Source organism: Macadamia integrifolia, unplaced genomic scaffold (assembly GCF_013358625.1).
Source record: "Macadamia integrifolia cultivar HAES 741 unplaced genomic scaffold, SCU_Mint_v3 scaffold3028, whole genome shotgun sequence".
Classification (NCBI taxonomy): Eukaryota; Viridiplantae; Streptophyta; class Magnoliopsida; order Proteales; family Proteaceae; genus Macadamia; species Macadamia integrifolia.
Genome location: NW_024869144.1, coordinates 1 through 14,660, shown reverse-complemented (window position 1 = coordinate 14,660; position 14,660 = coordinate 1). Strand labels below are relative to the sequence as shown.

General features: G+C 40.5%; 1 protein-coding gene across 1 annotated transcript; it reads right to left on the bottom strand.

Moving 5' to 3' along the window:
• Positions 1-9,077: 9,077 nt before the first annotated feature.
• LOC122067640 lies at positions 9,078-12,035 on the bottom strand. Its single transcript, XM_042631482.1, has 5 exons — positions 11,928-12,035; positions 11,400-11,843; positions 11,046-11,109; positions 10,057-10,155; positions 9,078-9,430 (listed from the first exon to the last, which is right to left on the bottom strand). The coding sequence occupies exons 1-5, from the start codon at positions 12,033-12,035 to the stop codon at positions 9,078-9,080; spliced, it is 1,068 nt and encodes a 355-aa protein (XP_042487416.1).
• Positions 12,036-14,660: the final 2,625 nt, after the last annotated feature.

The window sequence follows — 14,660 nt, the reverse complement described above, 5'->3', positions numbered from 1 at the left end:
AAAAAAAAAAAAAAAAACCATTTTGGGTTTTCAGCCACACGCAATAAGCTCATAGGCATCGGATGCGATACTGTGGCCTACTTATATTCAAATTTTGGTGAGATAACGCAAATTTTACTAGTGGATGTATATCATTCTGCGATAAGTTGGAAAGTGTGAGAAATGGGTCTTGTTCTGGAATTGGTTGTTGTCAGACCCCAATCCCTTTGGACCTAAAAAATTGTGGTGACTCTTCAAAGTAAAGATAATTTTACTGAGATTTGGGAGTTCAATCCTTGCAGCTTTGCTTTCTTAGGAGATTATGAATCTTTCACCTTTGAGACATCATATCTTACAAATGACAAAAGTTTTGACAGATCCAAGATTCCAATGGTTTTGGACTGGGCAATTGGGAATTTGACATGTGAAGAAGCACTTTTTAATGATCCGAAACCTTATGCTTGTGGTCCAAATAGCTACTGCTCTAATTCAACCAATGGCCCCGGGTATCGATGCAACTGCAAGAATGGTTATGAAGGCAACCCTTATCTCTCTCGAGTAGGATGCCAAGGTAAATTAATTATCTTATCTTTCATTGAATTATAGGAAATAAGTGTTTTGATTGTCAACAATTTTCACTCTTTTTGTGATGCTGTTGGTGGGTTTGATGAAGATATAAATGAATGTGAAAATGGATTCCCTAACTCCTGCGATACGAATGCTATTTGCACTAATACGTTTGGGAGTTATAGCTGCCATTGTCGTCAAGGCTACTATGGCAATGGTTTGAAATATGGAACACGCTGTACTAAAGACATGAAACAAATTCTGGTGATAAAAATTATTTTAGGAAATTTTCTTTTTACAGTCGCCATTTTTACTTGAAATTTTTTCTTCTTTTACATGGTTTTTCGGTTATTATTTTTTTCTAATGAGGGCTGCCCGACTATTACCCAGGTCCCGCCCACCCCATTGGTAGCTGAACTGTTCTTATTTCAACAAATTTTTTATTTTTTTGCTAATAGGGATTAGTCTAACCAACCCTATAGTCACTGAACATTAGTAGGATTAATCGAAAAATCAATTTAATCTCATTGTGAGTGATCCTAAAAGTGCTGTCAAAATGATTGGAACATAACAAGAAGCTTCCTGAGACACTTTACCTGTTACAATTCATCAATGGACCCAACCCTTTGGACTTATCCGAGGAAGTGATGAATTATTTTTCATATGGAACAAAATGGAGCCTTAAGTATAACTACCAGCCCCATGTGCAAAGATTGTAATTTCTGAGTTTCCATCAGACAGACTTTATTTTTCGACTTTTCTCTTTCTCATCATTGAGTCTGAGTTTCTCCGCAACTAACACATTATTAAAAAACAAGAGGCATTTTAGACATTCAACTAGTAGATGAGTAATAATATTTATTGGGTCAAAACTTATTATTGTTAGGGAAAAGGTTCCTAAAAGGTAGCGTGGTCCTGCACTAGTGCAAAGTCAATGCCAGCCTATGTGACCTACGTGAAAGCATTAAGAGTAGTTGGATTTTTTAGTACTTCATCCCTATCTATAACTAACAAATTGTCTGAATATAGATATCCGATTAAACAATATAATTAGGTAATTTCATAAAATCAAATCTATTTAAATTAAAATAAATATTAAATAGTATACACAACAAAATAAGTTTACTTATCTTTTGAAATGACTCTTCCAACCTTATTCATCCCTATCTTTTGAAACATGTACTCATATTAACATTGAAAGATATCGGTGATCTCATTAGATAATAAGTGGGTTAGATATGCTATTAATTCACTATAGTCTGATTAGATATGCCAATGTGACTTAATCAGGCTGAATCTCAATATGTATATGGATCTTATCGGTTGTTTGCCCTATCGCAATGGTTGGGCAGATGGACCTCATTATACCAAAATTCAGAATGCTCATCTGCCCATAAGCATTATTACAGGTATTTCCAATGTCTTTTAACATAAATTGGTGATGTTAGTTCAATTACATGTCAGTATGATCATATTTATAATCTGATTTTTTTATTCTTCTGAAAATCAGCATGGCCTTTGCATCCAATCATGAAATGATTGGTCTATCCCTCATGATGAGCGAAAATCTCACTCATGTTGATGATTTCACGTGCACTCCTAGCATGGGACCACATTGTCTGCTTTCTGAAACCTCACCCTTATCTTCTCTACTCTATTTACTTGGTTTTTGACACTTAGATCAGATGCTCGTGAATTTGAAAAACCCTTTATATTGCATCTCTACCGCTTTGTTAATAAGTTCCACATGGTAAAGGGGCAATGATTCTACCCGAAAAAAAAAAAAAAAGGCAATGATCCATTAGAACTGCAGATAGGCTTAGTTTGTCAGCCTCATAGTTTTAAAAACTGTCAGAATCGGTGGAATAAGCTGATTGAAATCAGAATTGACAGTTTTCGATTTTGATTATGCCTTTATTTTGGATCAACCATAAATGCACGCAGATCTTTCTCTTACTTGCAGAAGATCAATAAAACTTACCTATTGTACATAGATTTATCAGGCTATGACAAATAAAAAATTTCTAAAACCCTAAGATTTATGAAAATCTATGCCTTTTATTCTAAATTAATTATTTCAATTACCTAAATATGTGCTTGTGATGTTTGAAAAAATACAAACTCATGTGACAGTAAAATTTCGCCAAAAAAAAAAAAAAAATTATCTCCCTTGATTGTCCTCTAGTTGTAACTAGATGCCTCCATTTACATATATTTAAAAGTCATTCAAAATGAAAATGGGCTAGTAAATTTAATATAAAAAATAAATAGGATTATACTTGAAAATATTATTTCTACTTTTCTTCTACATGAAAGGTCTAGCTCTATCTCTAGCTCTAACCAAATAAATTCCGCAATGTTGATTTTTTTTCCCTAGAAATCAGAATTTATATTAAAAAGAAAGAATAAGAAAATAATTACAAAGCAAAACGCTACTCCAAAGGAGAACAGGAAGAGAACCTAAGAGCTCCAGACCCACCTTTGGCATTGCCATCAACAGGAAGGAAGCCCAAAGAACTCAACCTGGAAAACAAAAGAAAGGACTAGGCCAGGAAAAAAATCTGGATCTAAAAAAATTGCTCATCATTGAGTTTTCATGTTTGATCTGCCAGCCCAACTTGCACAGACAAGCCTTGTTAACATCTCTCATTTTTCGGAGACCTAAACCACCCTCTTGCTTTGGCTTGCACATATTCTCCCACTTCACAACCACCTTCTTTTGTTTCTCCACATCACTTGACCAGATAAAGTTTCTCATCCAACACTACACAATCTTGATGGAGGATTGAGGCCACCAATAAACGGCGAAGTTATGGATGGGAATACTAGAGACAACAGACTTGACAAGCTACACCCGACCTGCGAGAGAGAGTAATTTTCCCTTCCATCTAGCCAACTTGGACTTGATTGTTTCCAAAATAGGAAGCAGATGAGTTTTGGAAACTCACCCCTTGAAGATTTTGACACCCAAATACTTAGTGGGTAGGCGGGATTGAGGAATCTCCAGGGTCTCAGAGATAAAATGCTTCCTGTGAGGAGCAACTTTTCCAAAGAAAAGCCTGTTTATACTCAGGTTAATGTGCTGCCCAGTAAATTCCTGATATTTGATTAGAAAATTCTGCAAGTGTTTGACATATTTGGTAGAAGCATTCATAAAAACAAAAATATCATCTGCAAAGAGAAGGTGGGTTGGGGTAAGAGCCCTCCTAGGACCTGGAAGAGATTTAAGATTCCCTTTATCAACCATTTTTTTCAGCCCTCTACAGAGCACTTCCTCTGCTAAAATGAAAAGGATAGGAGAGATCAGGTCACCCTGACGAAGGCCATGACCAACACCAAAATATCCCACAGGACCTTCATTAACTAAGACAGAGATTCTCGATGAGGAAGGAATCGCATTAATCTAGGAAATCCACTTATTTGAAAAGCCAAATTTTCTCAGTGGCAAACAGAAAATCCCATGAAATGGAATCAAAAGCTTTTTGGACATCAAGCTTAAGACCCATACCACCTCCTCTAATAGTAGAATGCATGAGATTAGCTAGCTCATAGGCAAGGCTGATATTAGAAGAAATGACTTTCCCTTTTTGGAAAGCACCCTACTCCTCAGAGATGAGGTGGGGAAGAAAAAGACTGACCCTGGAGGCAAGGATTTTGGTAGGACCTTACAGAAAAAATTCCCCATACAGATAGGCCAGAATTTATCAAGATAGGAGGCTCCACAAATCTTAGAAATTAAGGTAACAAAGCAATTATTGACACCCTTATGAAGATTACCCACCCTAAAAATGCAGGAGACAGCTCTACAAAAATCCAACTCAATAATGTCCCGGACTAGTTTGAATAATTTACTTGAGAAGCCGTCAAGGCCAAGCGAGTTATCAAGGTCAAGGTCCCAGATTGCTTTCTTGATTTCATCATGATCTGGAAGTGCCTCAAGAAAGGTGTAGACAACATCATTCAACTCCTGGGGGATAGAGTCAAAAAGATCCCAGTGAGGGGTGACCGGAGTGGCTCCATGAAAAACCTCATAAAAATCCAAAATATAAGAGGACAAAGATACCTGGTTTGTAACCCATGTTCCGTCCTCTTTTTTTAGAGATCGGATCTAATTAAGGGAACGCCTCATCTTTATTGATATGCGGAAGAATTTGGTGTTGCCATCACCATCTTTCATCTACTTTTGTTTTGCCTTATCAGCCCATAAACTTGCTTGAAGATGAGACACCCTAGGAAGAGCAGTATTAGCATCGGCTTTCCTATTGAAAAGATCATCAAACGTACCCACCGAATCAATTTCATCTTGAATTGATTTCAGAGCAGAGGAGGCTTGCTCAACATTCTTATCAACATGAGGAAAATTTTCTCTAGCCCACGGTCTGATCAGGGACTTTACATGCTTGAGCTTTTGAAACAGAGCTAGAATGGGGTTACCTCAAACCTCAATATTCCAAGCATCCTTCACAACAGAGAGAAATTTTTCATGATCAATCCAAAACCCATGAATCCTAAAAGGAGTGTTATGCAGCTTTGGAATCATATCAAAAGAGATTAGAAGAGGCAAATGGTCGGATGTTGTACTCTGTAAAACTCGCTGAGAAATATTCTTGAAGAAGTTGATCCACTTTTCGTTGCAGAAACTTCAATCAAGAATAGCAGAAACATGACCCCTACGGCAATTACTAGTCCAAGTAAATCTCTTTCCCTGAGATAGGATAGATATTAAAGAACAAAAATCCACCATCGCTTGGAACTCTGAAGCAGAACTGAGATTAAAATTTCCAGGGCCCCTTTTCTCCGAAGACAATAGAGTGACATTAAAATCACCAACTACTGTCCAAGGAATATTAGTCTACCCCATCAGACCCAAATCCCTCCATAGGTCCCTACACAACACTTTAAAGCAGCTGGCATGAACAAAGGAAACTCTGATCTTACTTCCTGGCCAATCCACAACAATAGATATCTGCTGGTCAGACGAAGAAAAAATATTGGGGCTGCTCATTCCTTGCTTCCAAAAAATCCAAAGATTTGGCACTTGATCCACACACTGATTGTGAATAAAATCAGTGACATAGCCCAACTTATTTATCATAAGATAGGGGAACTTAGATGGCTGCACCATTGGTTCCGTAACACATACAATATCAAGCGAGTGATCCCTTAACAGAGACCTCAGGGCACTAACACCTGGAATCTTCTTCACACCATGAATGTTCCAAAATAGAACACACATCTTAAAATTATAAAGGATTAATGAGATTTGTCAGACCTTGAAGTCTGACCACCTTTTGAGACTTGACACTTTTTGCTCTGTTTGCTTCCTCTGGAGGTTCCAGCACCACCTTTCTCATGGGCAGAGATAGCCTTGTCAATAGCTTCCACTACTGAAAAGTTCAAGGCAACCCTGTCCCCCCTAATTTCAATCTCAGGGAGATGTTCAACTATGCTTGCTGAAGCTGGAGCTCGAGAAGAGAACTGAGGCCGACCTCCTCTTGAAGTGAAAACTTCCCTGTCACACAAGGAGAAATCTCTCCTAGGACGTGGAGATTTGGACACACCAAGAGGACCTTGGGAGACACTCACCTACTCAGTCGTCCCTTGTAAGGAAGAGGTGAGCTCCAAGCCCTGCTCAGATGGAGCAGCAATGTCATGATCCATCTCCAACCTGGACCCTGACCCAGACCCAGACCCAGATTCAGACCCAGAATCTTCAGTCCCGGATTTGTCCATGTCATCTACTTTCATGTTTGGGAGGTCAAGATTATTTAAAGACAAGAGAATATTCATAGAAGATATTCCATTCCTGGGAAGATTGACTTTTAAGGAGTCCAGCTCAATGTGAATAATGCCTCCGCCATCAGTGCCTTGAGGGATTTCCTTAGAAATGTAAGATTCAGAATTGAGGGCATTACCTTCCAAAGGAGGAATTCTCTCCACATGTGAGTTGACTCGAGTTGAGTCGACTCCATCTTCAACATAGACAGTGCCTGGAACTGAGGCCGCCCTATGAAGCTCAGCCTCCTTCTCGTCTACCAATGTTTTTTGCCGACAATCATTAACAAGGTGACCCCAGCGTTTGCAGAACCCACAGCTACTGATCCCATCTTCATACACAACCTTCTGCCTGAATCCAAACACCATGGTGGTTCTGGGTTCCAGGCGCTCAACCTGGACCTCCTCAACATGAGATTCCAGATCAGAAACGTCCATCTCAACAAGCACTCGAGCAAAATATCCCATCAAACCAAGTTTTGTGTGACGATCCAAGGCAACTGGACGCCCTACAACCTTGGCAATAGAAAGGAGAACGTTTTCATGCCAATATTCCAGGGGAAGGTCTGGAAATACACCCATATGAGCTTGGTCCAAACTTGTTTCTCGTGGATATTATTGAAATCTGGTTTCCAGTGTTGAAACCTGATCATCTGCCACCAAGTTTGAGTGGACTTCTCCTCCAAACTACAGCCTTATCGACTTCACAATGGAACTCGAAAATGACGTAGCCCCTTCCCCAGAGGGTGCATGATAACACCCTGACTTAGGTTCTAGTGGTCTGCAGCCTCTTTTCTCAGATCATCTAAAGAAATCATCCCGAAATTGACTCTTCCAATTAAAGCAAAAGTAAATACCTGTCTCTTGGATTCATAATCCTACTGAGATATAACGATTCTTTGGATATTGCCTGCCTGAATTGGCTCTGGAAGAGAGTCAATGGTAGGCCATGATACATTTGCAATAGCCCTAGCATAAGAACTCCTTAGGTGAGGACGATCATCCACCCTCACAGCCTCTTGGATCTCAGGTCCTCGATGTGGTTCCTCCCTAGCATTGCCATCTGCTTCTTGGCCCTCATCAGCATCATGACCAAACTAAACAGCCATCACTCTTTTCTTGTTTTCCTCTTCTTCTCCTCTGAAAGCAATCTTTAGAATTCAGCTTCAAGATGGGCATATGGAATTTTCTTCTCCACTCTGTTAATGATAAGTTCTAATTTAAAATAAAAGTATGCATCTATATATATATATATATATATATATCTGTTTTCTTGTAGGTACCGGTGCAGGCTTTCTGGGTCTATCTATTTTCATGTGGTTTTTATATTGGGCACTTCAAAGAAGACGTAAACTTAGAGAAAAATTCTTCCAACAAAATGGCGGTATGCTATTGCAGCAACAAATTTCTTCAAATAAAGGTGTCAAAGATATTGCTAGGATTTTCTCCATAAAAGCACTAAAGAAGGCAACCAATAACTTCCATCAGAGTCAAATAATAGGCCAAGGTGGGTTTGTTACTATTTATAAGGGAATCTTATCAGGTGGCAAAGTAGTTGCCATTAAGAAATCCAAAATTATGGACAAAAGCCAGATCATATAGTTTATAAATGAGGTTGATATCCTTTCTCAAATCAATCATAGACATGTTGTGAGGCTCTTGGGTTATTTCCTAGAGACAGAAGTTCCATTGCTATGAGTTTGTCTCAAATGGGACCCTCTTCCAACATATTCATAGCAAGAATCAAGCACCTTCTCTTTCATGGGAAAATCATTTAAGAATTGGTGCAGAAACGGCTGATGCTATAGCCTATTTGCACTCTTCTCATTCAATACCCATCTTTCATAGAGATGTCAAGTCTCCTAATATATTATTGGATGATAAATTCAAAGCTAAAGTATCTGATTTTGGAGCTTCAAGATTGGTTCCTCAGGATCAAACTCTGAAGACAACAATAATTCAAGGGACTCATGGTCACTTAGACCCAGAATGTCTTCCTATAGGTCAACTAACTGATAAAAGAGATGTTTATAGTTTTGGAGTTGTTCTAGCATAGCTTTTGACAAGGACAGTACCACTTTTATCAGAAGCATCCGGGGAACGTACAACCCTAGCAGCGTATTTTGTATCTTCAATGAAAGATGGAAATTATTCTAGTATTATTGATAATCAAATATTAAACGATGGGAAGAGAGAACAGTTACTGATAGTTGCTGACCTTGCAAGAAGCTGCCTAGAGGATAAGAGGGAAGATAGGCCAACAATGAAGGAAGTTGCAAAGGAACTTGATTCTTTGAAAATGTTGTATGAGCAACCATCTTTTTTTAGCTAAAAGATCATGTATATTAAGAAAAAGAATAGAAAAAGAACAAGTAATATGATACAAAGAAAGAGGCGGGATTGAAAGCCACACCTCCACACAGGATGTAGAAGGGACGCACACTATCCACCTTCGGCATGGCTATCAGCAGAAAGAGGCGACCACCTAAACAACCATCACCTAAAAAAAAAGGAAAATTAACCCTAGCACATTCTATATCTAGGATGACCAAAGGCATCCATGTCTAAGTCCATCTTCACCAAAGGCGACTAAGATGTAACTGGAGAAGAGATCTCAAAACGAGCTGCTGATTTGGAAAGGAAATCAGTTACAGAGTTTGCCTCACGGAAACAGTGAGTTATCTTCCATTCCACTTCTGCCAAGTAAGACATACAGTTTATCCATTTCTGGTATGCTACCCAAGGAGGTTTTTCTTTTAGAAAAGAATAACCACTGCAGTCGAATCACATTCAGTCCAAAGGCGGGGGATGCCCAGTTGTTGCGCCACCTCAAGGCCAATCATTATAGCCAGGAATTCAGCTTCAAGATTTGTTCGAGTTCCTAGGAAATTACGAAAGTGTCCCACCACTTCGGCCTTCTCATTTCTTAGAACACCCCCTGCACCAGAATTTCCTGGGTTACCAATTGAACATCCATTGGTGTTAAGTTTAGCCCAGCCTAATTGAGAGGGCAACCAATATATTTCAAAATTTTCATGGTGCCTATGACTTACACCTGAAAAACCCAATCTCTTAGCATTTGAAAGATCCATCACGGATAGAAGCGAACCTGAATGCACCAAGGATTGGGAGCTAATATCATTTTTCAAAAAATCAAAGCATTGATCAGCAGAGGTAGCCACTCCATCATATTTCCTTCTATTCCTTTCTAGCCACAAGAAGTAAGGAATTAAAACAAAACCCTTTAGCCATACACTCTTAAAAGAGAGCTTTGAAGCTTGATCCTTCCACCAAGCCGTCAAGTGGTCAATACCATCAAAACCAGGCCAATTAACTCGAAAGCACCCACAAAAATTCTACCATAGATGAGCTGCAAATGAGCACTCGAAGAGAGAATGATTCCTAGACTCCTCATCAATGCCGCACATATAGCAAACCGAGGGCAGCTTAATTCCACATTTTTTGACATTGTTATCAGATGGAAATCTATTTTTAATCATTCTCCAACCAAAAATCGATTGCCTTGGCTGAAGCTGGCACTTCCAAATCAAAGAGAGCCACGCCACTTTTGGAGATTCCTTCCTCACCTTATCCCAGACCGACCTCAAGGTAAAAACACCTAAAGATGTCGGTCCCCAATGGCATTTGTCTTCCAAGGAAGAGATCCTTATGCTCTTAGCTTGATCAAAAATTTTCTCAAAAATATGGATTCGGGATGGGGGAAATTCCACTCACCTTGTCTAATGAAATCTGAGACCCTTGCCTGTAGAGAATAGGAAAGACCCAGTTGCAGATCAGCAAGCTCTGCAATAGATTTATTTCCCAACCAGCTATCTGTCCAAAAATTAATTTGATGACCATTTCCAACAGTCCACTGCTCCTAAGATTCCATCCATTTCCAAACCTTTTTGAGACCAGGCCAAATAGAGGATGAGAGGTGACCAGTTTTCAAAGATCAATCAGACTTCAAGAACCGGGCATGAAGAAAAGAGCTCATCAATGTTTTGTCATGTTTAATTTGCCATGCTAGCTTACAGAGGCAAGCAAAGTTAACATCACGCAATCTCATTATGCCTAGGCCTCCCTCCCTCTTGGGTTTGCAAACTTCGTCCCACTTGACAATGATCTTTTTCCCTGATTCCATATCTCCTAACCAGATAAAGTTACACATCCACTTCTCCACCTACTGAATAGAACTACCAAGCCACCAATATATTCCAAAATTATGAATCGGAATGCTAGAGATCACTGATTTTACAAGTTCCACCCTTCCCGCCATGGAGAGAAGTCTACCCTTCCATCCAGACAACCTTCTCTTGATTTTATCCAAGAGGGGCAGCATGTAATATTTTTTAGCTCGGCCCTTAAAAAGCTCAACCCCCAAATATTTTGTAGGGAAATCGGCAGTAGCAATACCCAGGTAGTCGCTTATAAACTGTTTTCTATGAAGAGCAACACTCCCAAAGAAAATAGTGCTTTTATCTAAGTTAAATTTCTGACCTGAGAAGGCCTGATATTTAACTAGAAAAGCATGAATATTTTTTATATATTTGACTGAGGCATTTATAAAAATAAAGATGTCATTGGCAAATAATAAGTGAGTGGGAGAGGACGCACCTCGAGGACCTGGAAGGGGTTTTATCATCTCCTTTTGCGTCAAACCACTTAAACCTCTACAAGCACCTCCTCTGCTAAAATAAAGAGAATAGGGGATAAAGGATCACCTTGGCGAAGACCACGACCCACCTCAAAAAAACCCACAGGACCTCCATTTGCAAGCACAAACACCTGAGAGGAAACTAGGATTTGGTGAACCCAACAGATCCAACTTGTAGAGAAACCAAACTTCTTCAAAGTGGCGAACAAAAAATCCCAGGATAAGGAATCAAAAGCCTTCTAAACATCTAACTTCAACCCCATACACCACCCCTTACCATAGTGTGCATCATATTGGAGAGCTCAGACACCATGCAAATATTTGCTGAAATGATTTTACCTTTTTAGAAAGCGCCTTGCTCCTCAGAGATCAAGCGAGGTAATAAAGCCTGAAGTCTAGATGCCATTATCTTAGTCAATACCTTGCAGAAAAAGTTCTCCATACATATGGGACAGATCCTATCAAGGGATGCTGCCCCTTCAACCTTAGGAATGAGAGATATAAAACAATCATTGATCCCTTTAGGAAGTTGACCAGCATCAAAAAAAATTTTAACAGCCTTGCAAAAATTGTCCACAACTATAGGCCAGCATTTATGAAAGAAACTGCCAGGAAAGCCATCTGGACCTGGCAAGCTAGCTGGGTCCAAGTCCCACACCGCCTGCTTGATTTCATCCCTGCTCAGAACAGACTCCAGAACTGCCACATTATCCTCTTCCAACACTCTTGGAATATTTTCTAACAAGTCATTGTGAACAACGGTTTCAGAAGCCTTGTGAAATCTCTGATAAAATTCAGAAATATAAGAAGCAATGGCACTTTGGTTAGAGACCCATGCACCATCCTCCTTTCTCAAAGTGGTGATCTAGTTTTTTGCATGTCTTAATTTCACAGACAGATGAAAAAAGTTGGAGTTACAGTCTCCCCCTTTTATCCATCTCAGTTTTGCCTTCTTTGCCCACAGCTTGCCGTGCAACTGACTAGCTTTTAACAAAGTAGTCTTTGCATCTGCTTCTTTATTGAGCAATTCATCTGTCATACCAGCTACATCAATCATATCTTGAACATCCTTGAGGACCAACCTCCCCTTCTCGAGCTCATCGTTCAAGTTAGAAAAAGTAGACCTCGCCCATGGTCTCAACGTCTCTTTAACTCTTTTAATTTGGAGGCCAGGATGAAAATAGGGTCACCAACAAATTGACCCCTCCAAGCATAAACCATGGATAGGTTTTACGGATTCATCTTTTGAAATAGAGATTGGTTATATCTCAAGTATTGTTGATGATCTCTACCCGAGATATCAGCAAGGATAGCATTTTTGCCTAAAATTCCAGGGAATAATCTACTTTTGAAGAAGATACATTGGTTGATGGTTGTTTTTTTTTAAACGATGAGAGAGGAAGAGGAGAGATTGGAAACTGGGCCGGAATTTTTTATCCCTGCCGGAGGCCAACCACCGGATAGAAGTAAACAACGGTTGATCACTGATTTCTGGAGCCTTGCTCCCAACCATGGCTATGCTTCAGTAGAGGATCCTAGAGAACGAGTTCGTGAGGAGTTCAGGACTCTGGAGGGTGCAGAAATGGGGGGCCAATGCCCTGGAGGAGAGGCTGAAGGTCGTCGATCCTATGCTGCTGTGTCAAAGAAGGGGTTGCCAGATGTGGATGACCTTCTAGAACCTATCTGCGCTGGGCCTCTGACTAAGGTGGTGGTACCACAAGAGGCCTATGAAGAGAAACTTCAAACGTTCTCTTTTTCCCTGATCGGAAGGGTGAATTTCAGGTTCATCTCCATGGATGATATCCGTCATGATTCGGCAAAGTTATGGAACTTGAAGGGGAAGGTTAATCTTGCTCCTCTAGGGAAGGGTTCCATTCTCTTCCGCCTTGAGAGGGAGGGGGATATGTCATCGGTATGGAGGCGAGGACCCATAAAAGTTGGGACTCAGGTGATTAGATTTCAGAGGTGGAGGCCAGAATTTAGTATCCATGATAATCACACCCAAACTAAACTAGTCTGGGTTCGTTTCCTTGAACTCCCAATGGAGTACTGGCATGGAAAAATCCTTCTGACAATGGCCAAAGCCACAGGGAGGCCTGTAGCCTTGGATCGCAAAACATTGAATGGCACCATGGACAACTACGCCAGAGTACTTGTTGAGGTCGAGTTAGTCGGAGCCAGGGTGGAGGAGATCCAAGTGGAACGAAAGAAACCTGGTACAGACATCATTTTTTGGTTCAAACAGCGAGTGATGTATGAGGACGATCTCTCAAGATGCACCTTATGCAAAAAACTGGGCCATATGGCCAATCAATGCCGCACTAAGAGGGACGAAAGAAAGCCTATTGCCCAGAATAATGGCAGTTTTTTCGCAGATGATCATGTCCATGGTAACCTTGTCGGAGTTGGGAGAGAAGGGTCGACTGCAATAGCGGCTAGCCCCAGCCGTGTGAGGAGTCCCAGATTGGTAGGAGAATATTTCCCTCCTACAGTTATGGAAACAGTGAATGGGGATATGAATTGCCTTGTGGAGGGAAATCTGGTGGTTGACTTAGACAAAGAGAATATTTCTAACTATGGAAATATCCTTTCACAAAATTTGGGAGGGCCGAATTCTAACAATAATCAGTGCAGGGAGGATCTGGAGCCAAATATGGTGGATAATCCATTGGGTGAGGGCGAATATGGGTCGAACCACATCAATACGGTATCTGACGGGGAATCTGACTCTTTGGAAGGAAGTGAGCAGGGAGAGGATGATGCTACTCCAAGGGCTGGAAACCACTTGGAGGAATCTTTTGCAGCTTGGAACTTAAGGCCTCGACGTAATATTAATTACCATGGAGGTCATGCTGGTCGAGGATCAACTAGAGGTGGCAGAGGCGGTAGAGGTGAGGAAGGGGTGGTGTCCGAGCATATTGTAAAGGGCCTTCCTCCCACCCAGCTGGTGGGAGGTTGTGCTATTATTCACCATCCAGAGGTTGCTGCTATTGATAATGCTTTACGCGCAGAGGAGGCGGCAGCAAGAAAGGGAAAAGTTATTATGGAAAAGGAGCAGACAGCCAAGTCGGCTCATCAGACCCATACCAAAAAGTGACATTATGAAGCTGCTCTTCTAGAATATCAGGGGTATGAAGAAGGCCTCTGGTAAGAACGCCTTACATGTACTTGTGAAAGAAAAGGATCCTGATATTCTTTGCATTGCGGAGCCAATGATCGAGTTAACTAATTTCCCTCATTTATTCTTTAATAGATTGCGATTCTATTGCAATTTTATTCATAATACTCGGGTCAGAAAGGCCCCAAATTTATGGATAGTTTGGAAGAGGAATTTAAATATTCCTACAATTATTGCTGAGTCAGAGCAGCATATTTCGGTTACTAATACATGGGACTCAATTACTACTCAGATCTCTTTCGTTCATGCGAGTAGCTTTAGAGCTGAAAGAAGATCTTTGTGGATGAAGTTGATGGCTGATTCTCCTCAGTCCCCTACTCCATGGGCAATTATGGGTGATTTTAATGCAACCTTGCAATCTCATGAGAAGAGAGGGCTGGGCAACTTCAGTATGGGGTCGGCAGCTGAATTTGGAGCCATGGTTGATGCTTGTGCAATGGCTCAAGTGCCTTCTTCTGGAATGAAGTTTACTTGGTCCAACAACCGCCGCAGAGGTAATGTTCG

Excerpts from the sequence above, each read along its gene's own strand:
- LOC122067640 (XM_042631482.1), bottom strand. The coding sequence starts at position 12,035 with ATGATTGATGTAGCTGGTATGACAGATGAATTGCTCAATAAAGAAGCA. Across the intron at positions 11,844-11,927 it reads GCAAGCTGTGGGCAAAGAAG|ATCACCACTTTGAGAAAGGA; the intron begins GCAAAACTGAGA and ends GCAAAAAACTAG. Across the intron at positions 10,156-11,045 it reads GGGTCGTGGTCTTCGCCAAG|ATAGCTGGTTGGGAAATAAA; the intron begins GTGATCCTTTAT and ends ATTTTTGGACAG.